General features: G+C 40.6%; 1 protein-coding gene across 3 annotated transcripts in view; it reads left to right on the plus strand.

Moving 5' to 3' along the window:
- Positions 1 to 4,015: 4,015 nt before the first annotated feature.
- KCNQ5 (potassium voltage-gated channel subfamily Q member 5) overlaps positions 4,016 to 25,684 on the plus strand; it is a 514,433-nt gene continuing 492,764 nt past the window's right edge. For 2 of the 3 annotated variants that reach the window (XM_060615937.3, XM_060615939.3), the window contains exon 1: positions 4,017 to 5,967. In XM_060615937.3, coding sequence (XP_060471920.2) covers positions 5,555 to 5,967 — 413 coding nt within the window. In that variant the 5' untranslated portion in view covers positions 4,017 to 5,554. Of the gene's footprint in view, positions 5,968 to 25,684 lie in introns of all 3 variants that reach the window. The other variant, XM_060615936.3, reaches the window with a different exon arrangement.

A 25,684-nucleotide genomic window follows, 5' to 3' on the forward strand; every position in this document is an offset into this window, starting at 1 on the left:
GCACAATCAGCTCTCTAGACTTCACATTTTCTCGAATGTTCTCTCTCTGAATACCCTGCCTTCATGTCTTCTTAAAAGTCCAGTTACTCCTCAAGACTTGGCTCAGCAATTGCATTCTTCAGGAATCCCTGTGTAGCTTCCCATAACATCCTTTGCAAAACTCTGTGAACTTGTCACTTATCCTTCTCCCCAACTAGCCCAGGAACATCATAAGATTCAGGATTGTTTTTCATTTCTGTACCCATTCCAGCTAGCACAGCACCTGAAATTAATAATTGCTTGTTGAAAAAATAAGTAAGTTTTGGGAAGTTCATAAAGGATGCCTTCTTAATTCCTCTTTGAAAAAGTTTTGATAAAATGTGAGTACCACTAGGGGGCACAGAATTATAACACAATTTTCCAGTACACTAGCTCAAAGACGTTTTCCTTCTGTATCAGTCTCTTAACACAGTTTCTAAATATATGGATCTTTAAAAGATCGAATAGCTATATTCAAATTACCTTCAGAAAGAAGAACTAAAGTAGCTGGCAGAAAGAAAAAGTATTGCTGCCATACCAGCGTGTCAGAAAAAAAAATGAAATTAGGCACTTGTATCACTCTGCCAAATACAACGAAGAGTTTTATGAATAAAAATGAAGGTAGTATTAGGAAAAAAGTCACAATGTAAATACAATCTCAAGAAATTGATACTACAAGATTTGGGACTGTTTTAAAATTTTCAGTAGAAAAAAGTATCTATGAAAGAAAGCCCTTCCTTCTTCAGGAAAAGTGAACAGGAATATTGAGGCTATATCTGTGTTTAGAGTGAAACCCCAAATTACTTTAAAACAACTAACAGAAACTTCCCAATCCTTTTCTTTTGGAAAGAGAAACTGTCAACATTATTAATACATATTAGTGGGCTAAGCTTCTTATTTCAAAAGTTTGGTATTAGTTTCATAGTTAAAAATCTAGGTTTTTGTTTTCCTTTCAGTGGGTTTTATTTTGTTTTGTATTAAATACCCATAAGTTTGAGTGCTGGCTCAACAAGTATTTGTTTTGAAAAATTATTAACTTGTCCACACCTCAGTTTCTTCCCCTATAAATTGGGTATGATTGCAGTGCCTACTTGTGAGGCCATTGTCAGAATCAAATCAAATAATTCTTGCAAATCACAGTGCATAAAAACACGTGCTAAATATTATTGTTTTCTTTGACAATGGTTTTTAGCACATTATTTTAGTAATTCCTAGGAAAATAAGTTTTTATTAGTTGTTATAATAAAATGGATTTTTTTTTCAGCCTCTCCTACTCTTTGTCTGCTCCCCTACCAGCCTCTCTTCATACCCATATACACTCCATCTACACCCTTTTTGCATCCCTGGGGCAGAGGCTTTTCTGAAAGGGCCATGCCTCATCCATTGTGTGGGGAAGAGCTGGGATCCCTACTGTGTTAAAAGCTTCATATATTCTGGCTAGGCCCAGAAGATCTCTGATATTACCCTGGGTTCTCTGATTAATTTCTGTTTGTTGGAGAAACATTTTGAGTAGCTTTTAACATTATATCTCTTACAGATAAGAATTCTTGATTGACTAAAAATGGTGCTGTGGTACACAATACCCATATACTTAAAATATTAAGAAAAGGTAAATATGTTAACCAATGGTTATAATAAGATACCTAACAAATGCAATTATAGTTGCTATGCTTGTTGGTTTGATTATGATCTGATAGGAGGGAAATAAAAGCTAAGGAAAATGATGGTATAGCTTAAAGGGCATTCTATTCAAGAGTTACGAGATTTCACTTCTACTTCTAGGACTATAAGACAAATAGCTAAGCCTTGAGCAAGTCACTGAACAGCAGCCAAACAATGGATTTCCATTTCATCGGTAAATTTCCTTTTTGCTCTAAGGTTTGAGAATTCTTCTTACCATTATTACTGTTCTGGTTGACCCAGGAATCTCACATGGATCAAAGTGCATCCACCTCACTAAAAAGTGGCATTTATATCACTCACTAGTTTATATGAACCATGAACATGACTTGATGGGAAGATAGGTTGAGGGGGTAGGGCTGGGGCAAATGGGAAGATGGAAAGCCATAAAGAAAAAGAAAAGGGGGAGAGTAATGGGATCACTGACATTTTGTGAAACCAGCTCAGATCTAGCTGTTCTTCCCGAAAAGTCTTAACCTGGGCATCTCCTGGCTCTTGCATGGCATTTTCAATACTATTATTTAAGAGTACCCTTCAGAAGAAAAATATAATGGGATAGAAAACACACTGAAATAAAATATTTCTAGTAACTATTTTCAGTTGAAACCATCTCCATGTAGACTTCAGAGAACACAAGTTTCCAAGGTCACAAATTTCAGGCAGTCATCTTACAATCTGTGGAGAATGAATGGTTAAAAGCAAACCTATCTCAAAGAATGGGGAAGGCTAATCAACTCACACTTTACATTAGTAATAAACATTTGCCTTTGGAAAAAAGTGGTTGTCTTTTGCCTTTTATATCTCTCTATAATGCCCTAATATAATTGTTATGCACAGAATACACCCTATAATGTTTTTACTCCGCACAATATGTATTCCATCCTCTCTTCTGATATCTGGATTTTAATAGTTCAGGAAAATAAAAGGTAGTTTCCTAGCAACATTTGTACTCAAACACAACAACAGAGAAAGCTTCATGACAATACTTTGTTTTCCCCACAATTAATTCCTGCCTTTTGAGGTAAGTTAGCAGGTAGTAAAGAAAGCAAGGGACACACAAAGAGAATCTGGTATTAGAGGCCATGCAGCCTCACCTGGCTTTTCCTTCTCAGGTATGCAAGGGCTGAATGAGTAGGGCGTGCAGCTAAATGCCTCTTTCTGAAAGGTAGTTGACAGACACATTGAAATAAAACCATGTGCTCTTCTATACGTACTCAGTTGGAGATAAGGACTGTTTGATGGGATACTGTACTGGGAAGTGAGATTTCTGAGTTCCTAGCAACCCTATGCTATGAACGCTTGGGCAGGTCTCCTTACCTAAGCTAGCCCTCTAACTGGAGGTTACCCTAAAAGATCTCAAAGGTCGAAACCAGTAAGAAGCCGCCTCTAAGCAGCTACTGATTACCAGATCTGATTTTTTTAAGTTTCATGGCATTTACTTAACATCATGGTTTTACTGATACTGCTGCCCCGCCAGGAAAATATCACTGGGAAACTAAGCAGCAGGTGCTCTTCCAGAGAACCGTGTCGGTACCGGTTCTGCCTTCCCAAAACTTCCTGCCTGCACGCTGGGCCCATCTACATTAAGTGAGATGGAAGTCACCTGACCTGCTCAGAGGTGGTGGTCAAAGTTTGCAAGAAAGGAAAACCGCTTGGTTAAGAAGAAATGGTATTTGTTTACTTGCCTGCAGAATAGCCAAGATTTTCAAGTTTAAAGCGTGCACACGAATCATTTTGACTCTAGATCTTTCGCCCTGAAAGTCCAAGCACAGAAACTCCGCTGGGAGTCTAAATATAGCAACAGCAAACTCCCCCCACCCTCAGCTGGGGTCTCGTGCTGTTCTAGGATTGGAGAGCTTGCTCCAAGGCGCTCTCCGCATGTGCCTCGAATAGCAGGGCACAGAGCAATCTCTCGCACCTCCACAGTGCGTGGGTGTGAAGTGTATTAGGGGAAAGAGACAGTGACTCTGGGTACTGGTGGTTGCCTCACAGTCACGTGGCACCGCGGCCAGCTGCATCTAGCTCCTCCAGCTCTGAGCTAGTGACCGCCAAGAGAGGCTTGGGGGAAAAGGAGGGAGGGAAGCAGGGTCCAGCGGGTGACCAGGAGCCAGCGAGAGGGCTTCACGCAAGCAACAGTGTAACAATGCAAACTAAAAGAAAGTAAAAGTAAAGCATTGAAATGCAGCTACTGCCAGAGGCAGAAAGGAGCTGCCGCGGGCGTGGGTGTGTGTACAGGAGGGAGTTGAGAGAGTCTGTATCCCCGAGGGGCGGAGACAGCAGAAATAAGACTTTTGCTTTAGTATTGCCTCGGCTTCAGGCTTCTAGAAGGAAAAGGCAGACGGAATCAGTACCTTGAGATCATCTGCTCTGGTGGAACCTTAGTTCTTTCTTCAGTCTAACGTGGTGGTTGTTTTCTTTCGTAATTTTGTGGGGGTGGGGGGTGAGAATCCACTCTTTCGGTAGAAGGTCCAAGCCTGGCTTCCTTTCAGTTTCCCCACGCTGACTGTGAGGTTTAACTGCTTATGCTTTATAATGCGATGTTGCTGAAGGCCAGAGGCCGAAGCCAGTGGCACCGTGGCCTCCCTCCTCGCCTAGGGCGCGCACGCTTTGGGTCCCCAGAGTGTCAGAGGTGGTGGGAGACTCAGCCAGCACTAAGTCGCCACATGTCTCTCACCGTGTAAGTTACAGCCTACAGGGGTGGGGGAAGGACCCCAAGAAGCCGGTGTCCTGGGCTCTCTTCCCTCCAGGATTTTTCTCCCAGACTCTGGGGCCGCCGCTGCCACTGCGGAGACTTAACAGTTTTGTGACTTTTTTCGGACTTAAATGGAGATTTCTTGACGAAGGGAACCCAGTTCGCTCTCCCGTGCTTTCGCGCCGCTGTCAGGCGAAGCCCAGGGGCAACTCCTTAACCGCGGAGGAGCCACTCAGTAGTTTTTATGCCCTCCCTACACTCCACCCCCCGGGCTGGGAAGGATGTCCAGTTACTCGAGGGCTTGCTGCCTGATGCTGGGATGTAAAGTCACAGCCCGAAAGCTGGAGTGAGCCGCGGGGAGATGCCCGCTGCCCGCCTCTCCGCCTTGGGAGTCGTGTCCTGCCGGTCTGCACACTGAACTGGCAGGGACCCTCCAGCTGTGCGGGGACCCGAGCGCCACTTCCCGGAGCGTCGCCCCACGCGCTCAGGTACTGGCTGGTACCTGAAGGGCAGGTCAGGGCCGTTCCACACACACACACCCCTTGCGGAAAGGATAGCAGGACCTGGCCCGGCATCTTAGCGGCGGGAGTCAGCAGAGACCTGCATCTCCAGTTTCTCTTCAGGGCACGAGGCCGACTTACCTTCCGGACAGCTCCAAAGCCCCTGAGAGAACTCAACCAAACTCGCGCCTCCGAGAGGGGCTTTCGAGCCAGGGGAGGGGGCGGACGCAGTCTGGGCGTGGGGAATCTAGTGAGAGAGGAAAGGGGGGAGCCTGGGACTGGGTGTGCGCTGGGAGCGCGCGTGGGAGCGTCCCGCACTCCGCGGGTCCGGCCCTGGGGCACTTGGGAAGGAAGGGGCTCTAGCTGCGGTAATAAGAGGAAGCAAGGGAAACCCTCTCAAAGTGACGTCCCAAACAGGTCCTGATTTCGAATTCGAAGCTAAAGACTGCTAGAAATTGGGCCTCCTTCGCACACCCCTCTCCGCCCCCACCCCAAAGCCCCGGCGGTTTGCTGGCTGCTTGCTTCCCCGCCCCTAGCTCGGAGGTCGCGGGCCGGCGGGCGCTCCGTCGGCCGCGGCTTCCTCCTCGAAACCCGCCCGCGCGCATGAGGCCACTGCCCCCGCCACAGGCGCTGGCGCCCCCCTCGCGGTGCCCGTGGTGATGCCATGCCCCGCCACCACGCGGGAGGAGAGGAGGGCGGCGCCGCCGGGCTCTGGGTGAAGAGCGGCGCGGCGGCGGCGGCGGCGGCGGGCGGGGGGCGCCTGGGCAGCGGCATGAAGGATGTGGAGTCGGGCCGGGGCAGGGTGCTGCTGAACTCAGCCGCCGCCAGGGGCGACGGCCTGCTGCTGCTGGGCACCCGCGCGGCCGCGCTCGGCGGCGGCGGCGGCGGCAGCGGCGGCGGCCTGAGGGAGAGCCGCCGGGGCAAGCAGGGGGCCCGGATGAGCCTACTGGGGAAGCCGCTCTCGTACACCAGTAGCCAGAGCTGCCGGCGCAACGTGAAGTACCGGCGGGTGCAGAACTATCTGTACAACGTGCTGGAGAGACCCCGCGGCTGGGCGTTCATCTACCACGCGTTCGTGTGAGTACCCGCGGCCCCCGCGCGCCCCCCGCCACGCCCGCTCCGGGGGGTCTATGTGCCTGGCCCCGTGGGACGCACTCCGCGCCCACGCCCTGGCCAGGCGCGCGCGCGTGCACACACACTCTCTCACACACTCGCGCGCGCACACGTGGTGGCTTTTATTTCTTTGCACGTGTTTATGGTCTTCCTCCTAGAGCCTTCTACCTCCCTCAGCCCCACCTCCTCCACCTCTACGGACTCAGCCGTCTCCCCTAACACACCCAATGAGCTGCCCCGCAGTTTTAGGCACCGAAGGCGAGAGCCGGGCAGACCTGGGACTTAGGCTGCGCGGATAATTGGGAGCGATTAGGTCCCGAGATACAAAAATTTCAACCGCGAGGGGCGCCCGGGAGCTGGGAAAGGCGAAGGGAGGATGTGCGCCGGTGTGAGGGCTCGTGAGAGTGTACTGGAGAGGTTAGGAGGTGATGCCAGGGTAGGACCGGGTAGTGAGAGGAGAAACGGACGGCTGGGTCCTCAGTCCTGGGGGCGGAGCTGGGGAAGCTGCCACTTGGTGGGGAGGGCAGCTAGGTTTTAGGTGCGCCCGGAAACACGCCTCGCCACCATCTCCACCACTAACGGAAAATCTGTCAGTGCGTGTAGTCCTTTCTGCCACCGAGATGGCTAAGGTCTAGAAAAGGCGAGCTGGGCGGGGCGAGGTGATGCTCTCGTGCAGTGGTAGAGGCCAGTGCCGAGCCTGGGGCTCCGGACCAAAGTGCGATAGCAGAGGCGCAAATGAGCCACCTGGGACAGGGATCAGGCAGTGGGTTAAGTAGGCATTTGTGCCTCCGAGTCAAAGTGCGTGTGTGAGTGTGTGTGTGCGTGTATGTGTGTGTGTGTGTACGCCTTCACCATCTAGCAGAGAATGAATGCTTAATGAGAAAATGATTGGAAGCAAATGTTTATTTTTCCCTTAGGCATTTAAAACCTTTCAATGGCTTTAAAGTTTACTACTGTTTTTCCCACAAGGTCCATTCATTCAGTCTCCTGTTAGAGTTAGCTTTATCTGGACGTTTTAAGGTAGTTTTATGCCGTTACACCCTATCTAATTATTTCTCTTTTTTTCTCATTTGTCATCTCTTTTTAGTTTTTTCCCCCGTTTCTTATGTTAAAATGAAATATAAAGACATCAGCCTAAGGAGACCTGTAGAGAAGGTTTCAGGCACTCACTGATCCGTACCTTATTTCCTAGTAAAATAGGCTTTGAACACATAATCTAGGTTTCTTTTAGAAATGAGGCATGTCATCCAAACATAGTTCTCACCTGGGATGGAGGATTGGCATCAACAGCAAAAGCATTTTTTGAAATAACACGGAAGAAGGGGCTGGTTTTGTAAATAGGTGAACCTGGAATTTGACCATGTAGGAGTCAGGAAATTGGTGGAGTCTACAATTCGTGGGGCTCTGGTGTCTGGAAAATTTTACAGTCTCAGATTGATGTGAATATGTAGCATTAGGTAGAATATTCCAGCCAACTTTCCATGTTACAATGCACACAAGGAGAACACTGTGTAGCATCATTACCACATCAAAAAGTGTAACTTTTACTGTAAGATTCACATTGGTTTAGATGTGGTCAGTGTACTAAATGATAGACATAGAGAAATACTATGATACTTTTCATGTTTGTCCTTTCTGAGTTGATATATAATTAATCATGTTACCTAGCAAGCCAGATAAATTCTTTTAACCTGTCAGGGTCTATTAAAACATTTAGCAATAATGATCCGTGTTCAATTTGGCAGCAAAGTATATACTGTATGGAAAATGATTTTTTTTTTACAAGCGTATGCTCAGAATATTTGTAGATTTAAATTTACAATACGATGCCATTGGTAAGTTTTAACTTTTGGTAAATTATGCACTGTATATTTGGATAGAGAGGCAACTTTGGCTGATGCTCATGTTTTACATATCCTAAGTTTTGCCCTTGAACATGAATGAGGATTTACTGTAACGCAACATTGTCTTTTCAATATATTGGTGTTTAACAGATTTTTATGGCCTTACAGAATTTAGAATCTTTAACAAATAATTTTTCAAGAGGCTCAAGTTTGGATAATTCTCTACTCACCACACTTCATATCAACCTATCAATCAATGCCTTTAGTGGTAGATATGAAATAAATTATGTGTTTGCCAATACCATGTGCTAATAGGAAGTCTTGCTTTATACATTTCTAGACTCTGAAACTGTAATGCTTGAGCAATTAGGTAGGGGTGCTAGATCCACATTAGCAGGGAGAGGGAATGGATAGCATCATCTTCTGGGAGGATTCTACACAACTATAGCCCACCCTGAGGGACAAGCCATCTTTGGCAATTGCTTCTTACTGTTTATTTAGAGAGCTGACTTTACACATTAAATGAGTAAAAGTTACTTTGAGCTGTGAGTCTAACAAGACCATTAATAATAAAGGAAATTATATGAAAATAATTTCTAAAGCAGTGTAACTAATTCCCTGCCAGCCTGGGAATCCCCAAATCTTACTTTAATAACAGTGTTTGTAGCACATTAAGGTTCTTGCCAAGAGCAAGTGCACTGTGATTAATGAGGTACTTCAGGGATGGATTTACGTGGTCGACCAGTGTTTTCACTGCCAAAAAGCAAGAAAAGTATGTTTAAAGTTATATTTCAGGTAAAGACAAGTTTCTATTAAATATGTAAAAATCATTATTATAATGGCATTTTAATGGTATAAAATGTGTTTTCAAGTGTGTATATCTACTGATGAGATGTCTGGCAAGAGCAAGAGATGACCTACTTCAAATACTTTCTTCCAATCTTTATGAATTAGTGGGGATTAGGAGAGTCTGTTCCCTTACTATTCTTAAGGATTTACCAGACAGCTATGACTCCTCATTTCCTGTCTTCAGCTGTTCTTTGGCTTAATAGATGAACTATTCAAATATGAGGTGATATATTTATTTAAATGTTGTTTGTCCATTTTTAAAAATTTTATTTATTTACTTTGAGGTGGGGGGAGGGGCACAGAGAGAGAAGAGACAGAGGATCCAAGCAGGCTCTGCGCACACCCAATGCTGGACTCAAACTTACAAACCACGAGATCATGACCTGAGCAGAAATCAAGAGTCGGACACTTAACCACCTGAGCCACCTGGGCACCTCTGTCCATTTTTAATTCATCCTCTTTTTGGGAAAAGTTTAGAAGAATAATGGTGGTAGTAGAACACATGATAGGGCTTCATATATAAATTTGCATTGATGCAGCAAATGTGGTTCTAAAAAACAGCATGTTAAACAGGGTGCCAGATACACATAACCCTTACTTTGTCCAGAGTATCTTTGCCTGAGGTAATGCCATGGATCAGAATTTATAGATATTTTAAATTAGAAGAAACAGCCCACTCACCCAAGCTAAGAAATTGCAATTCATCCTTGACACCTTTGTTTTTATGAAACTTGGTCCTGCTGGCCATCCAAAAGATCATTAAATTCTGTGTATTCACCTTGTAAATATATTTCCTATCTATTCCCTTCTCTCCTTTGCTATTGCTACTATCCCTCTCTGTTTCTCAGTATCTCTCCATTGGATTATTTGTAATATTCTCCTGCTTAATTATCCAGCTTCTGTTCTCAGCCTTCCAGCTTTCTACTCTGGCACCATAGTGTTTTTCCTAAAATGTAAATCTTATCATATCATCCCCTTACCTATAACCTTTGGGGTGAGGGTCATAAATGTATATTAAATGGATTGAGGATGGTTAAGAGTTGGGAAAGTAGAGACAATAGTGTAGTAACCAAATTCCTTGGAACAGTACACAAGACACTCTATGACATGGCCTCTGTCCATCTTTCTTTCTTCACCTCCTAATGTTCACTCTGAGCTCCAGCCTTATTCCGTGTGTCTCGTTGCTGTGCTTTTGCTCATGCTGCTTCTTTTAATTCTTGCCACTCCATGCGTTCTGGCTGTCTAACCCCTGCTCTTTCTTCAAAACACAGTTTAAGGATTGCTTCCTCTTAGACACATCTCCCCACTCCCAGGATAACTTAGGTGCCCCTTGTCTTAGGTTCTGTGGCACTTCAGGATGTCATTATGATGGTGCTTGCCCCACTGTTTTCTCTGTGAGCTACTTGGTCTGGCTCTCTCACAGGAGGGCAAACCTCCCACACAGAGATAAGGAAAACTACTTATCTCTGAATTCCAAGCACCTAGCAAGATGCCTTGTACCTAGTAGGTTCTCAGTAAATGCTTGCTTAATGATTAAGTAAATAATTTCTCTTAGAAGCCTTTCACTGAGGAGTTTCTGAGTGAACTAAAGCTGATGGAACTACTAAATCTTTTTGATTTTCTTAGAAGATATTGATGACTGATTTTGAGGAGAAAGGTATGGAGCTGGAAGTGGGAGACCATTGCTTTGCTTCCAACTTTCCAACGAATTAGCTTTGTGACATGGAATAAACCATTTCACCATTTTGGGTATCCAAATCTGTATCTGTGAAATGGGCATGTCACTGTCCAGTGTCTGTGATGGAGCCAAGATGGTGGAGGATGCTGCAGATAGTCTAACATTCTATCACAAAGGGAAGGTATATTTGTAATAAGAAGGGATCTTATCTTTTATCATTTCCCTTCCTCATTTTTAGCTGCAGGACTGCTTCCTAAATGGTCAGTTTAAGTTTTCTCCTAACTCCTGGTGAGGTTGTGTGCCATAGTAACCAAAGTGACCTTTCTAAAGAGTTAAACAGAATACATCACTCCTAGGCTTGGAGAAGGAATCAGTTTGTTGTCTGTCTCTACCCAACTCTTTAAAGGCAGGGACTCTTTCCATCTTGTCCTCTGCTGTATCACCAGCACCCAGCACAATGTCTGCCACATAGAAGATGCTTCTACTTACAGACTGATTCGCCTACTGATACCCCCAGTCTCCAAAGTATACTACTGACTTCCTGGTGGAAAACAAGAGTTTACACTACTGGTCGCTACCTGTGTCAGGACTCAATTAGACCCAATGAATGACTTTATTATTTACATATATATTCTATTCTGGATTAAAGCTATGTCCATATAAATTGATATTTGCCTTTTATTTTTACTCCTACATTCCTTAAACATCACCTATTTCCCTTACATGTAGAGGGGACTTATCCAAGTTATACTGCTGTATACCTTGCTAATAGGGTAACATAAAATGCTACAGATATATCCTTCAAATCGATTTGTTTTCAGAAATTTAAACAATGCTGTAGTATTTGAGGCTCATAGTAATATTGAATTAAAATATTGAAAGTGTTAAAATATTAGTATTGGGACTATTATGGCCTAAAGGAAATAAAACCTAAGAAAAAAACATTTCAAAATGGACTGAAGTCTTGATACAAGAAACACTATAAACAAGGAAGATTGCCAGCAGCCTTTTGATAATTGCTTGCAAAGAAGTGGTGCCAGTTTTAATTTTTAATTGCAAATGGCTATTTTGGCAGATGAAAATGCCAGCAGAGCATGTTTTATCCTAACCCAGTGGTGTGAAACGACTTGAAGTCCAATTGTTGAATAGCTGCAGTTCAGAGTTATGTTTAATGATTTGTAGATGTTTCCATTTTAATTTTCTTTTCTTCAACTATTTACAAGTATGCTATTTGAAGTTTTATTTTGTTGCAACCTGGGAGATAGATTGGCTTCACCATTGTATTTTTTATAATTACTGTAATTCTTTGATGGGTCTCAGAGTTTCAGCTGAGCCTTTTGATCCTTTGTTATCAGTGTGGCTAAAGAATGAGTTTCCTAAATGCTACTGACGTCATCTAATCCTAAACTTAAAGGTAGTTTGAACTTCTCCATTATATAAGCATATATATGCACACATATTCCATGTGTATATTCCATACACATACCAATACACATACAATACACACACATACACTGTCAGTGAGCAGAGAACTTGTTCATGAAAATATTTACATGCACTTTATTTTTGCTCCTCTAAAAGTAAGACATCTGAATAAACTGCAGGTTAAAAAGAAAAAGGATCTTAAAGTTACTCTTAGCAATATGGAGATTATATCATAATTTTAAAGATATTTAAGTATATATAGGCACTTGTTACAAACTCAGTCATAGTGTCTGTTGCTTCCATTTACCAGTGAGGTAATTCTAGAATCTCTACTCTTTCTTAGTCAGTGGTAGGATGATCTTTTATAATCATGTTATAATTTCTCTTTTCTTTTTTTAATAGTCAATTTAGTTTAATATTTAATTAACAGCCATTATGTGAATCAGTTAATGTGCTGGTTGCTGGTGGTTCAAAAAAGGGAATGATGTGGACCCTGACCTCAAGGAAATTCCATTAGGGAATATAATTACATTTGGATTCAATTATCAGTGTTATTGATTTGATAACTATGAGCAAGTTACTTCCAATAGTACTTACTAAATATGTAAAATAGGCATAATAATATTCCACCAAGGTATTACAGCATCATATAAATTATATGTGTATAATCACACTTAGAATGGTGGCTGTTCATAAAATTATAGAGAAAAATAGAAATAATGCAGTGGTGGGCTATATTGCTATTTTAAAGGTCTAGGATTTTATCCTGTAGGTGATAGGCAGTCTTTCAGTTAGGTGGGGTTTGAGCAGGTAATGATATTGAATTTCTATTTTAGATTGATCACTCTGTCAGCTCTATTAATGCTGGCTTGAAAGAGGAGATAGGAAAGCTTTTGAAACTGATGTTTCAACTTAGGCAAGAGATAATTTGGACTTGGACTGGGGCAGTGGTAGTAAAGATGGGGAAAAAATATGATGGAGTAGAAATGTATTAAAAATATGGTGATTAAGTTGAAATATGATGATGGAGTTGAAATATAGTTAATGAAGTGAATTTGGAAAATGAAGAAGAGAGATAGATTTGTTATTTCTGGATTCCTGGTTTGGGTGGTTGGCTAGATAGTGGGGCCATTAACTGAGATCACAAAAACAGACAGTAGGGTGAGTGGAATGTTGGGGGTGATAAAATGAATTTAACAGTGGACATGTTGAGCTTTTAGTGCCTGGGACTTCCAGCTATATATTTCCAGCAGCTGTGAATAAAAATTTAAAATACATAAAAGCACAAATAAGAGTTAAAACTACAAGAAGTGCATGTAAAGAGAGAGGGCAAAAATAACTTAAGGATGGAAACCTGGGGAATACCAACATGTAAATGGTAAACAGAGGAAATAGGGGACATTAAAAGGAATAGACAGCAAGATAGATTAAACAAATGAACAATAAAACTATAAATAATCTATAAAACAATAGATTAAAAAAATGGTTAGATGGTCAGGGAAATCAAGGATGTTCCAAAAAGTGTGAAATGTAGACAGTGATTTAGAAAGATAAGGACTATGGAGTTACCATTAGATCTGGCAATTTCGAAGTCTTCAGTGATTTTGTAAGCTCACCAATTGTTCACCTTCAGTGAAGTGGTTAGGGCAGAAGTCAGAAAGCTCTTAATTGGGAAATGAGTCAGAAACGAAGAGACGAAACAGCAAATGTAAGCTATGTATTCAGTTAACCAGTTAGCAAGAATATGTTTCGAGAGAGATTGGAACACTAGCTAGAAGGAAATACAAGACTAAGGGGGAAAGCAAGAGAGAATAAGTTACCATCATCAGTAGTCATTTTAATTATTGACCATGTACTGGACATTGTCCTAAATTCTTTGTGCACATCAACTCTTTTAATCCACAGAATAGCCCTAAAAAATACTATTAATATCATCTCCCTTTAATAGATCAGAATACTGAGGTAGGGAGAGGCTCAGTACTCTGTCTGAGGTCAGCCACTGAATTAATGGCAGAATAGGGCTTTGTACTAAGGCAGATTGGTTGAGAGCCCATGTTCTTAGCCATTATATCTTGATTGTGATGGTACCTGTGGGCCTAGGGATCCTCCTATCAGATAGCTCTTTACAAAAACTGCTTTTGGGTCTCTTATAGATAGCTCTTAGCAATGTAGTATATGCATAATAAATACTTGGTGAAAAAATGAACAATAGTTAAAATCCTTATGAACTGGTACCAGAGAATTATATATAAATTAGTAGTATTAGGAATGTTTGTTCCTTTGTCTTCAAATTCTAACCAGCTCAAGTTGTAATTTTTCCATAAAGGTTTTCCTGATACCTTTGGCTTATTTCCTTACCTCTATTTACCCATTGCTTTTATTATTTAGACTATTTACTTTAGCCCTTAATTACATTTTTGCATTGACTTCAAATTGTATCATTTATCTAATTCTTCACAAATAATTTCTAAGGAAACCAAAGAACCTCTTTAGTATCTCCCAGATTTTCATTCTTTATTTTTAATCAAAATTCACCCTACCTATTGCTACCAATAAGATTGTTTGAATCTTATAATCTTTTGTTTTCCCAAACACGAATTTTAAGTTCTCCTAATTTAAATTGTAGAGCAATTTGTATTGAAGACCCAAATTGCTGTTATTGCTTCTTAGTACCATTCCCTATGAACATTAAATTTCTAATTTATACTTTCACTGCAGAATACCTAAGATTCATTTAAAAAGAACAGAAATTGCTTAAGTTTCATAATGGCTGAGCATAGAACCATTTTCTCCAAACTGAATTTACAGGATTTTATTTCTTTAAACTAATAAAATAAGCTTGTTTTCTTCATGCTAACATAAATACATTTCATTTCTCCTCCATGCTTGTCTCTGTCTCCTCTTATATATACATTTTTTTTTCTGGGAGTTTCTTCTTTTCTCTCTCCCATTTGTTCCATTTTCCACCCTCCTGCCCCCAATTAATCTACTTTTAATTTTTTGTTTGTTTTGTCCTTCCTCTCCATGCACCCATCTTTTTAGAATGGTGTTTCTGCACGTTTCTTTATATCATGTTGTATAATTTAATTCTCTTCCTGTTAAAGCTGTCTACTCTTAATCAGGAGATGCATTGACTCTGTAATTGCTTACAAGCTCCAAGAGTGCACTGCTCCAAGATATAAGTAAACTGGGCCACCTAATTTACACATTGTATTGCAGTAATTAACAGAAGCCTCCAGAAAGATGTGAGGGCTAGAGACCTCTACTTTTCTTAGAGTTTTAGTTAAGGTCAAATTTCTTAGAAAATAAGGGAGTGAAGTCTTAAAATTGCTCTGAGGTTTTCTAATATCTATTTATTATTTATGAAATCTGGAAATATTCAGATAGATATGCAATAAATAGTTTATAAAAAGCATATTTTTATATTGGAAACTGACTGCTATATATGGATGAAAAATAAATTGGAAATAATTTTTATTCCAGATGGAATTATAGAGAAAAGTACATTAAAGAAGTCTAAATATGTTTGTGATGTAAACAATAGTAGTTAACTTGAAAATATTCAACACATAGACTGCTATAGTCATGAGGGGTTTCCTTATTCATTGAGCCAAGAAGTAGATCAATAATTTGGCAGCAGAGAGCTGTACTTTTCCTCTTTAATTGAGATATTAAAGCATGGATTCAAAATGCAAGTGTCACAGGAGTACATATGAGATAGCAAACCACCTGTATTTTTTCCTACTTGGAAAATTTTCCAAAGCATAGACCATGTGAAAGCTATTTCCATAACCTTTTATAGAAGGGGAGCCTTCCATTTCTCTAAACCTTTCTCTCATACCTGAATGAATCTAGGACTAGATGGAATTGAGAATTTGGATTCTTCTTCTCACATTTTGAGTTGTTGGATACATTTCTCAGCTTTCTGATTTATTTTTTAATGTGTATTTAAAGAGACATTTTTTAATGTGTATTTATTTTAAGAGAGCATGAGCAGGGCAGGGGCAGAGAGAGAGGGGGAGAGAGAATCTCAGGCTCACTGTGGAGCCTAACACGGGGCTCAATCTTAAGACTGTGAGATCATGACCTGAGTGGAAATCAAGAGTAGGACACTTAACTGACTCAGACACCCAGGCACCCCTCACCTTTCTGATTTGTAAAGTTAGGACATAATTTGGAATATTTGTTCAATAACCTGACCTCTTACTATATGTATGATCCTGAGTAGGAACTACCAGGACTAAATGGAAATAGAACACAACCTGTTCTCTCAAGAAATATTTTACTCCAGAAGGATATTAGTTTACTATTTACTGAGCTAAAAAAACCATTTATCTGAATTGACTTAGGATAAAAGCAAAGGTTGGCCCTTTTCCAGCGGCTTTTAGCTGTTGCTGCTATTGAAAGGGTTTACAAGGTAAACTCCAGAATCACCATATAAAGAACTGCTGATTACCAGTTCTCTTGACCCCTTGGGAAACTTTGGTGTTCAATTGCCTGTACAGGTGGGCGTTCTGCTCAGGGCATTCCCACACAAAGACCAAATACAGGAGTTCCCACTGATCATAGTAATTTCCAAAGAGTGGTAATTAAACTAGTTAAACTAAATGTTCTAGTTAATAAAACATTCTGAGTATGTTTAATTTGCTCCAAAGTATTTTTAAAAATAGAAAAGAAACCAGTGCTGCTTCATAATACTTTGTTTAGGAATGTAATTTTTTTTTCTCCCCAAAATGGCTGAAGAACAATAACGTAAGCCAAAAATTTGTTGTTGTTGTTGTTTACATCAAATGAAATGCCTGTCTTCAGTATATATGCAAGTTTCTAATATTGTTAACTTCTTTATTCTGGTACCTGGAAGGAAAATATTATACCCAGCTTTCCAGAGGGTCTAGAATTCATTCATTCATCCATTCATTCTTGGATTCATTCATTCAATAATTGAATGTCCACTGCAAAATCTGTCCTCATGTCCTTGGAACACTTTGAAAATACTGCTTTGCATCTGATTGACTTTCTCTAGGCATGTGGAAAATGGCTCTCTTCTTCAGCTTTCACTTCAGAATAAAAGTAAGATCAGTAAGTGGAAGAATTTGTGTTCATTGTGATCTCTAAGGTGCTTTTCACTCATCTCCTTAAGACTACAATCTAACCTTCAAATATATTTCTGAGCTAGATAAGCAATCAAGTTAAGGAATTACAAGGTGAGATTAAATTAGTTTTAAATTTTCCATGCCAGATGATAAAATCCTATAGCTCTGTTTTGCTTCATCAAATGGAAAAGGTAGAGAAGCTGAATGGCAATACAAAAGACTTTGAGGGAACCCATTTTTAACCTTCAAGATAGGATCTTGAACCCAAGGAACATTTACTCTTACTCTTGCTGTCCTTGAGAACTAGATATGACAGTCACTTTGTTTAGGAGCAACATTTTGCCAAGCTTGCACAAATTGGTATCATGGTTTTTGTTTTCTTTTTCCTTCAGAAGAAAGCCAGATAAGGTCTTTTAGATTCAAGTCCACCAAAAGAGAAACACAATGTGATGTTTCAAAATCACCCCCAAAGGAATGAGCTACCCTAGTTATGTTACCTTACTTCAATCTTAAATTGAGATAGTCCTGCAGACCTTCCAAAGATAAGACAAGAGACACAAAAGGGAAGAAAAAAGTATCCAGTCATCACATTTGTGCCAATCATGTTGACTTCTAGGTAGTCATTCAGGCCACCGGTTTGGTTTGACCATCATGCTTCAGTGGCCTGTTATTGTCTTCTCTAAGAAGAAGGGAATAGTAGTCATCCCACTGAAAGTATAACTTATCTTTAGCAGGAAAGATTCTCTTACATGGTTCTAGAGTGTTCACTTCCAATGTTGGACTTGATGAGTTACTTCACAAATTACTGTTCCCAAACTAGTTGGGTCATGTTTCCAAGAGCTATTTTCCAGAGGTCATGGGTATGGGGTTTCATTCCAGGCTTTGGGGCAAGAAGTAGATAATAAAAATAAGTTTATAGATGGTCCTAAGTGAGGTAGCCTAGTCAACCTTAAACAAGAATAATCAAGACGTTATCATCACATTGTGCTGGAGAAAACATAATATTCCTCTAATTCAGAGGTAGTTATCATAACTCACAAGTGCTATCAGTGAGAGATTACCTATTTTTCCTCCAAATAAGGTTAAAGGCAATTACCTGAAATTTTTTTTCTCTTTTGTTGGTTGTTGGTCCAAAGTCCCTTTTCACATTGCAATCTTAATATAAGTTTGCAAAGCACATGATAATACATTTAAAAGACCTATTCACAGTAACTCTGTTATGTTTTATTTTTGTTCTTGTTTGTTTTTATTTTGCCTCAAGAGCCACACATAAAGTGAGTGGTTACTCCAGAATAATTGTCTGGGAGTGGTATGGCTACATTGCATGACAAGGACTTGGCCTGGAGTGTTTGCTCTGAGAGTGTGAAGGGGCAGAGAATAGAATTCAAAGGGAGAACTGGAGGTCTTAGTCCTTGATCAATTTTTGGTAGGAAAAAGAGATAAAAGAATTAAAGGTTTCGAGGTTTCAAGCAAATGTGACTATGGCCGAGTAGAAGTTGCTTAATTCTGTTTTAGGGAGAGACGGGATGCATGAGTGGACACGTTTGGGCATTGGGAGAGAAAGACTGAGGGTCATTAGTTACCAATGTGGAGGTGATGGATGAAAAAATAATAAAGGTGTTGGGAGAAAAATGTAGCAAGAGAGGTTTAGCAAATAGTGCCATGTGGGGAGAAAAGAGGGGAAAGAGGGGTTTGTGAAAGGGACGGAGAGGAGGAAGACCAGTGCCATACAGCATCCAAAGGAGAACCAAGACTCAGAGAAGGATTGCAGTGGGGCGAAATATAAAGAAGAGAAATGAAGATGTCAATGTAAAAAGTAGCAATAATATGGAAAGCAGGATAAAGGGAGAGGGGCCAGAACCTACAAGAAAACTCAGTGATCTAGGAGTGAACAGCATTTGCAGCACTATGTGCTAGGAGGACATCTGGTATCACAGGGGGAAAAAATCATGTCCTGGAAAAAGGGCCAAAATAACTCAACAACCCATTACAATGCAAGTATAGCAGTCAGCATTTCAAAAGGCATCCACAGGATGAGGGGTGTCCCTGAAGGTATGGAATGGGGACCTCAGGGGAGAGGGTGGTATTCAGAGAGCTTCCTGTGAAAGCAGGGAAATCTGGCTTGAAAGGGGTTTTGCAGTCCCTGAGAGAGATGCTGATAAGTGCCAAGCAGTTATAAAGAGTTTGAGATAAGGCACCAAACAGTGCTTGGAGGGGAAAAGAAGGAGACAGATTAGGCTGCAGAATTGACAATTGAATGGGTAGAGAGAGAGAATGGTAGATTAGAGAGCAACAGTGTAAAACTAAACCTTTCTTTATTTCCCCAAGCAGCTGGAGGTGTGCACAAATATAAAAACCTAGGGAAAGGGCCCCTCTAGAAGAGGAAAGATGAATGTAATTGAAGAGGAACAGATCCTAGAAAAAGAGAGATAGGGATTTATGGTAAATAAACAGTTTAAGGCAGCAGCCAGAGGTGAATAACACGATTTCTTAACAACTGCAAGGCCCTGATGGAGTTTGGCATAACCAGGTGGAAGACTCAGTGTGTGATTTGGAGAATCTCTCTGACGGTGGTGTGCAGAGGAGATTTAAAAAGCAGATGGAGCCATAACCCAGAGCTGGCAACTGTGTCTAGGGAATGAGAAATGCTCTAGGAGTCACACACACTAAACGCGGGTGACCTTGGGCAAATCACTAACTTCTCTAAGCACCAACCATCTGAAAAATGTAGACATGATAAATGTGGAAATGTACAAGTTATGAAAGCTCCTTATATAATTGCTGGCGCGCACACACACACACACACACACACACACACACTCGCACACACATGCACACACACACACACAATGGTAGTTTTTATACTTCCTAACCAAATATAGTCTTTTAGCCTCTTCAGAGGAGGAGATACTGCAATAATAAATACATGTAAAAACGTGTTTAGTGAATAAATGAGTGAATAAATGAATTACCACAATATATTACTTATTTTACAACAGCATTGTATTTAGTGCTAAGATTAGACAGTCAGAAATTTCCCTTTGTCTGTATAAGCTTTTTTAGCTTGAGCTAAAAGATTTTTCTCAGGAATCAGGAAATATTTTATAGTGTCTTTATTTTTGAATACTTGGATAAAGGCACATTCTTAAAGCTTAAATTTGAAAACACTGTCAAAGACTACTGATATGACACATTTAAGTAATAAGATTATAGAGCTGGAAGGACCTTTGGTAACTGCTCTAACACTGTCTTTTTTTTAGATGGGAAAACTGAGACTCTGCAAAAATGTTGAGTAACTTGCACAAGACCAGTCATTTACTGTCAGAGCAGCACTGGTGGCCAAACTTTCCCATTGCCCTTACAGAAATGACTTCAGTTATAGGTCTTGTGATCTGCCCTCACCTTGCTCTACTGAAGATTCTCTATGGTTTTTAACATATGAACAAAAGAAGTGAACAATGACATTCATTAAAAATACTATTGTTTGTGGGGCGCCTGGGTGGCTCAGTCGGTTAAGCCGCCGACTTCGGCTCACGTCATGATCTCGCGGTCCGTGAGTTCAAGCCCCGCGTCGGGCTCTGTGCTGACAGCTCAGAGCCTGGAGCCTGTTTCAGATTCTGTGTCTCCCTCTCTCTGACCCTCCCCTGTTCATGCTCGGTCTCTCTCTGTCTCAAAAATAAATAAACATTAAAAAAAAAAAAAAAAAAAAAAAAAAAAATACTATTGTTTGTTCAACTATTATGTGAAGAGTAATCTTTAAAAAAATTTTTTTAAATTTTATTTTAGAGAGAGAGAGAGAGAAAGCAGGGGAGAAGGGAAGAAGGAGAAAGAGAGAATCTTAAACAGGTTGCAGGCTCAACAAAGAACCTGACACAGGGCTCGATCCCATGACCCTGGGATCATGACCTGAGATGAAATCAAGGGTCAGACACTCAACTGGCTGAACCACCCAGGCACCCCAAGAATAATCTTTTAAAAAGCATTTTCTCTTTCACTCTGTATATTATCAGAGAAAATATTTCTCTCTTTTACAAATTTCTAAATGCCAGAAAAGGGTATTAATTTTTATGACCTTTCTTCTAAAGAAGTTGAATTCTGAAAAAAGGGTCTCTTTGGGGGTTAAAATATATATTGGCTTGTTCTTTAAAGGCTCCAATAAATGAATAGATCAAGTAAGATACTAATTAATACTTAGTACTTTCAGTTGCAGCACTGTGGTTTCTTTCAGATATCAAAATCTGGGGAGAAATATCTCCAGAATTCCAGCAAGTGGGAGTGGGAAAAGCACATACAAACATTATATGAGGATTCCAAAAGCCTCCCTCGCTCCCTCTTGCTGTCTTTTTTTCCTTTCTTTCTTTCTTTCTTTCTCTCCTTCTTTCTTTACTTTTCTTTTCTTTCCTTTCTCTTTTCTTTTCTTTCTTTCTTTCTTTCTTTCTTTCTTTCTTTCTTTCTTTCTTTCTTTCTCTCATACACTCACACATACACACACACAAGCAATCTCACTAGTCAGATTCATTAGTGAAAGCAAATGTGTTCATCCATAAGTTCAAATGAACTTGAACACCTGTATTTAAATGTGCCATGTTAAAGAGACCTAGCACCCAGATTATATGCCCAAGAGAGCCTGGGCCATGACATACAGGAGCAGCAGGGAAAGATGACCCCAACTTCTGGAAACTCCTTGCCCTACTTCATGAGAAGTGAGGCACCTCTCCAGCTTTGCAGGTACAATATATATTTCCTAATGTGAATGCCTAAAATTAACTTAAACTTGATTTCTGCCCTCCTGGTATTTTTTTTAAGTTTATTTATTTTGAGAGAGAGAGAGAGAGAGAGAGAGAGAGAGAGAGAGAGGATTGGGGGGGGGGACAGTCAAAGAGAGAGAGGGAGAGAGAGAGAGAGAGAGAGGGAGAGAGAGAATCCCAAGCAGTCTCTATGCTGCAGCACAGAGGCAGGGCTTGAACTCACGAACCATGAGATCATGACCTGAGCCAAAGTCTGATACTTAAATGACTCAGCCACCTGGTACCCCATCTTTGACTATATCAAATGTACTTTTTGTGGTTAATGTTATCATTAGAAAATTAATGGTTTCATTAATGAATTATGAGAGTAAAGGAATTTTGGTTACTGTTTAAATTGTTGGCTTATAGGGGCACCTGGGTGGCTCAGTCGGTTGAGCATCTGACTTCTTCTCAGGTAATGATCTCACAGTCCATGGGTTCGAACCCCACATCGGGCCCTGTGCTGACAGCTCAGAGCCTGGAGCCTGCTTCTGATTCTCTCTGCCCCTCCTCACTCATGCTCTGTCTCTCTCACTTTAAAAAAGGAATAAATGTTAAAAAAAATTAAAATTGTTGGCTTATAAATGGCAATTTTTTGCATGAATCTTGTATATATACATTGAGAGTTTGATGTGCTCTACATGCTCCTCTAGGCATCTTCCCTGTAGATAGGAAAATTTTGAGGCAGAGAAGTGACTTGGAGAAAATGAAAAGCTCTCATTTATTTTTATCAACAATCCTTTGTGCTCTAAATTACTCCCGTGGTTTTTAATACCAACAGTATTTTTTCTCAGTCATCATAATCTCGACGTGGTCCTGATTCAGAGGTACTTCATTCACTACTCAAAGCTTCTTCATTCCTTACCCAAACACAGGGATGGGAGTGGGGGGAGGCAGATAAAGGAGAGGCTAGATTTTCTTTGACACATGGCTCTTGCAGTTTTCCTTAAGAATAGGGTTGGTTTGGTGCCACAAGACAAAGAGCAGTTTACAGAGCACTTCACATCTGCTCCCTTTGGTCATGGAGCAGATCTGTACACAAATGCAGAGCACTTACACTGACACTCAAATAAAGGGATCCTATAGTTATGAAACCCTGACCTTACCTATGGAAGAAGGTCTGATTATGTGACATCTGTTTGTTTTTTTTTTAATTTTTTTAATGTTCATTTATTATTGAGAGATGGAGTGCAAGTGGGGGAGGGACAGAGAGAGGAGGAGACACAGAATCTGAAGCAGGCTCCAGGATCTGAGCTGTTAGTACAGAGCCCTACGTGGGGCTCAAACTCACAAACCGCGAGACCATGACCTGAGCCGAAGTCGGCCGCTTAACTGACTGAGCCACCCAGGCGCCCCTGATTATGTGACATTTGTTAAACATGCTCAGTGTGGTAGCTGCTGCTCAGCCACATCAAATTCGCAGGCCAAATCCACACCCTATGTAATAATACCAATCTGCTAAACATTTTTGATGGCTCTTAAGACAGCTGCAGCTGTTAGGTATTTGTTACAGAAGCCAGAATTCTCTTCATTCAGAGATCTGTGTAGTTTGCAAAGATGTAAGTATAAGAATGTTTCCTGAAGCATTGTTTTGTCATTAAAAGAAAATTCTATCATTATCAAGTAGTTAAATCAACAATGGCAAAATTGTCCAAGGGAAAACTGCATTCTTCTAAAAGAAGGAAGTAAATGTGCATGACATGGTATGTCATGATTTCTAAAATGAATTAGTAGGTAAAAAAAAAATCAAGATATAAAATAGTGGATATAATGTACATAAGTATTCATTTTTGTAAATTAAAAATGTGCACACTAATAGATTCTCATTATTTGTGGTTTATAGTCTATAAAGTCACTGTAAACACTGAGTTAGTGAATACTGAATCATTGCCCCTAGCAGAAATACAGGGTTAGGTTCATTATTATTACTATTTAATATGTAATTGTTTTATTAATATTGAACTCATAGTGAGTAGTACTATAACTCATATCTAAATGAAGCTTACCTTACATGTATTTTCTCTGGAAGGCACACCATAGCTTACTTGTACTTAAGAACTAGACAGTGACAACAACAACAAAACACCCTAAAAACAAAAACAAACCAACCACTAGACAGTGCTTCAGCACTATAATGGGGGCCTTTTTAAACAGTGAAATCAGGGGCGCCTGGGTGGCGCAGTCGGTTAAGCGTCCGACTTCAGCCAGGTCACGATCTTGCGGTCCGTGAGTTCGAGCCCCGCGTCAGGCTCTGGGCTGATGGCTCGGAGCCTGGAGCCTGTTTCCGATTCTGTGTCTCCCTCTCTCTCTGCCCCTCCCCCGTTCATGCTCTGTCTCTCTCTGTCCCAAAAATAAATAAAAAACGTTGAAAAAAAAAAAAAAAACAGTGAAATCACCTTCCTCTCAAAAAAACAACAAAAAAATGAAAAACATGGTATTAAATGCACCTTGAAAAGGACACTTGTTTACAATGGGAGCTGAAACAAGAAGGCAGAGAATTGCTTTCTTCAGTGTCAGTTGGGAATGTGGCTTCAGTAGACATATTTGGGGCCACCTTTTTCATGTCTACATGTGATCATGAGTGCCCAGCGAGCACTGATTTTAGGAGTAGGAAAATTCACAAATATGGAATCTGCAAGTAATGAGGATCAGAATATATGTGTGCACACACATACACACACGCCCCTTTGTGTGTGTGTGCAAATGGACGGTTCCTCAAAGGACTGTAAGAAACTGCTAGATGGAACTGTTAGAGAATAAGACTCCATGGCAGAAGTAAGACAAGGTGCACCTTCCATTGTAACTCTCTCTCTGTCCCATGTGGCTGTTTTGTGTGTGTGTGTGTGTGTGTGTGTGTGTACGTGTGTGTGTACATAACATATACTTCTTCTCTGTCCTCTCTTGCCCTCCTCTACCACCACCACCATCTTTATTCTTCAACAAGCTGTATGCATTTTCTGAGGAGATATAGGGATAAGATTTTATTTTAGCTAAATTTATCATAGTGAATATACACTGAATCAGGCTCTTGGCAAAGTTGGCCAATATAATTTTGTAAAGGAAGCGTGTTTTACAAATGTTAAGTATGACACTCAGAACATGAGTTCTCCGGGTAATTTGTGTTACAGAATATTACCCTATTTCCTAGCACCCTAAGAAAGCCTGGACTTTAGGGCACTTTAAGTCTGCCAAATACCCTTGCTTAAATTCTTAGCACAGGTTGTCAGATTGGAGGCTTAATAAGTAGAAAACTACTTAAATAATATTAATGATGTTAATAATGACAACTATCAAGTTGGTATCTGACATATGTGTGGAAATTTTCTTCAGGTAGAATTCCAGTTTCTCGTCTCCTTTCACCTCCCTTGTAGAACAGAGTGGGTGGCAAATCCCCAGGTTTAGTCCCTTGGCTTTTTGCTGGGCTCAGAGTTCTCGAGTCTCCCTTCCACAGGATGCCCAGAACTCAAGAGCATCCATTTCTGACTTGTCCTCAGCTCATATGCTTGGTTTCTTGGGTTACTTTGAAGTCTTGCCTTATAACTTATAACTTTAGAAAAGAGGGAAAAGTTTTAATTTTTTCTGTTTCCTTCCTTGCATATGCCATGGCATTCTTTTCTTTTAGCACCTATGAAAAGCCTGAATAGAAAGTAATCTCCCTGAATATCTTTCTTCCTAATTAATCTAGAGATTTTCACCTCTGCTAGGTACTTCCTGTGATGTACTGTAGTCCTGTTTAAAAGCAAACGGAAGCTAAGCTGACAATGGGTTAAAAAAGAAGATATATAAGTCATGCTCATTATTAGTTATATCTGGGATTCACTGGTATTAATGGCTTCCCATGGACTGTCACCTTATGCCCATTATTTGTAATCAAAAGTAACTAAAATTTCTGTGTAATTTGGTTTCTGCCAGCAGTGTTTCGTCCATCATTCTATCTCTTCTCAAACATTGAGAATATTGTCTTTGAAATATGTTTGTATGCGTATACACATATATAATCAAAAT

The sequence above is a fragment of the Panthera onca genome, chromosome B2 (genome assembly GCF_046562875.1).
Source record: "Panthera onca isolate mPanOnc1 chromosome B2, mPanOnc1 haplotype 2, whole genome shotgun sequence".
NCBI classification, from domain to species: Eukaryota; Metazoa; Chordata; class Mammalia; order Carnivora; family Felidae; genus Panthera; species Panthera onca.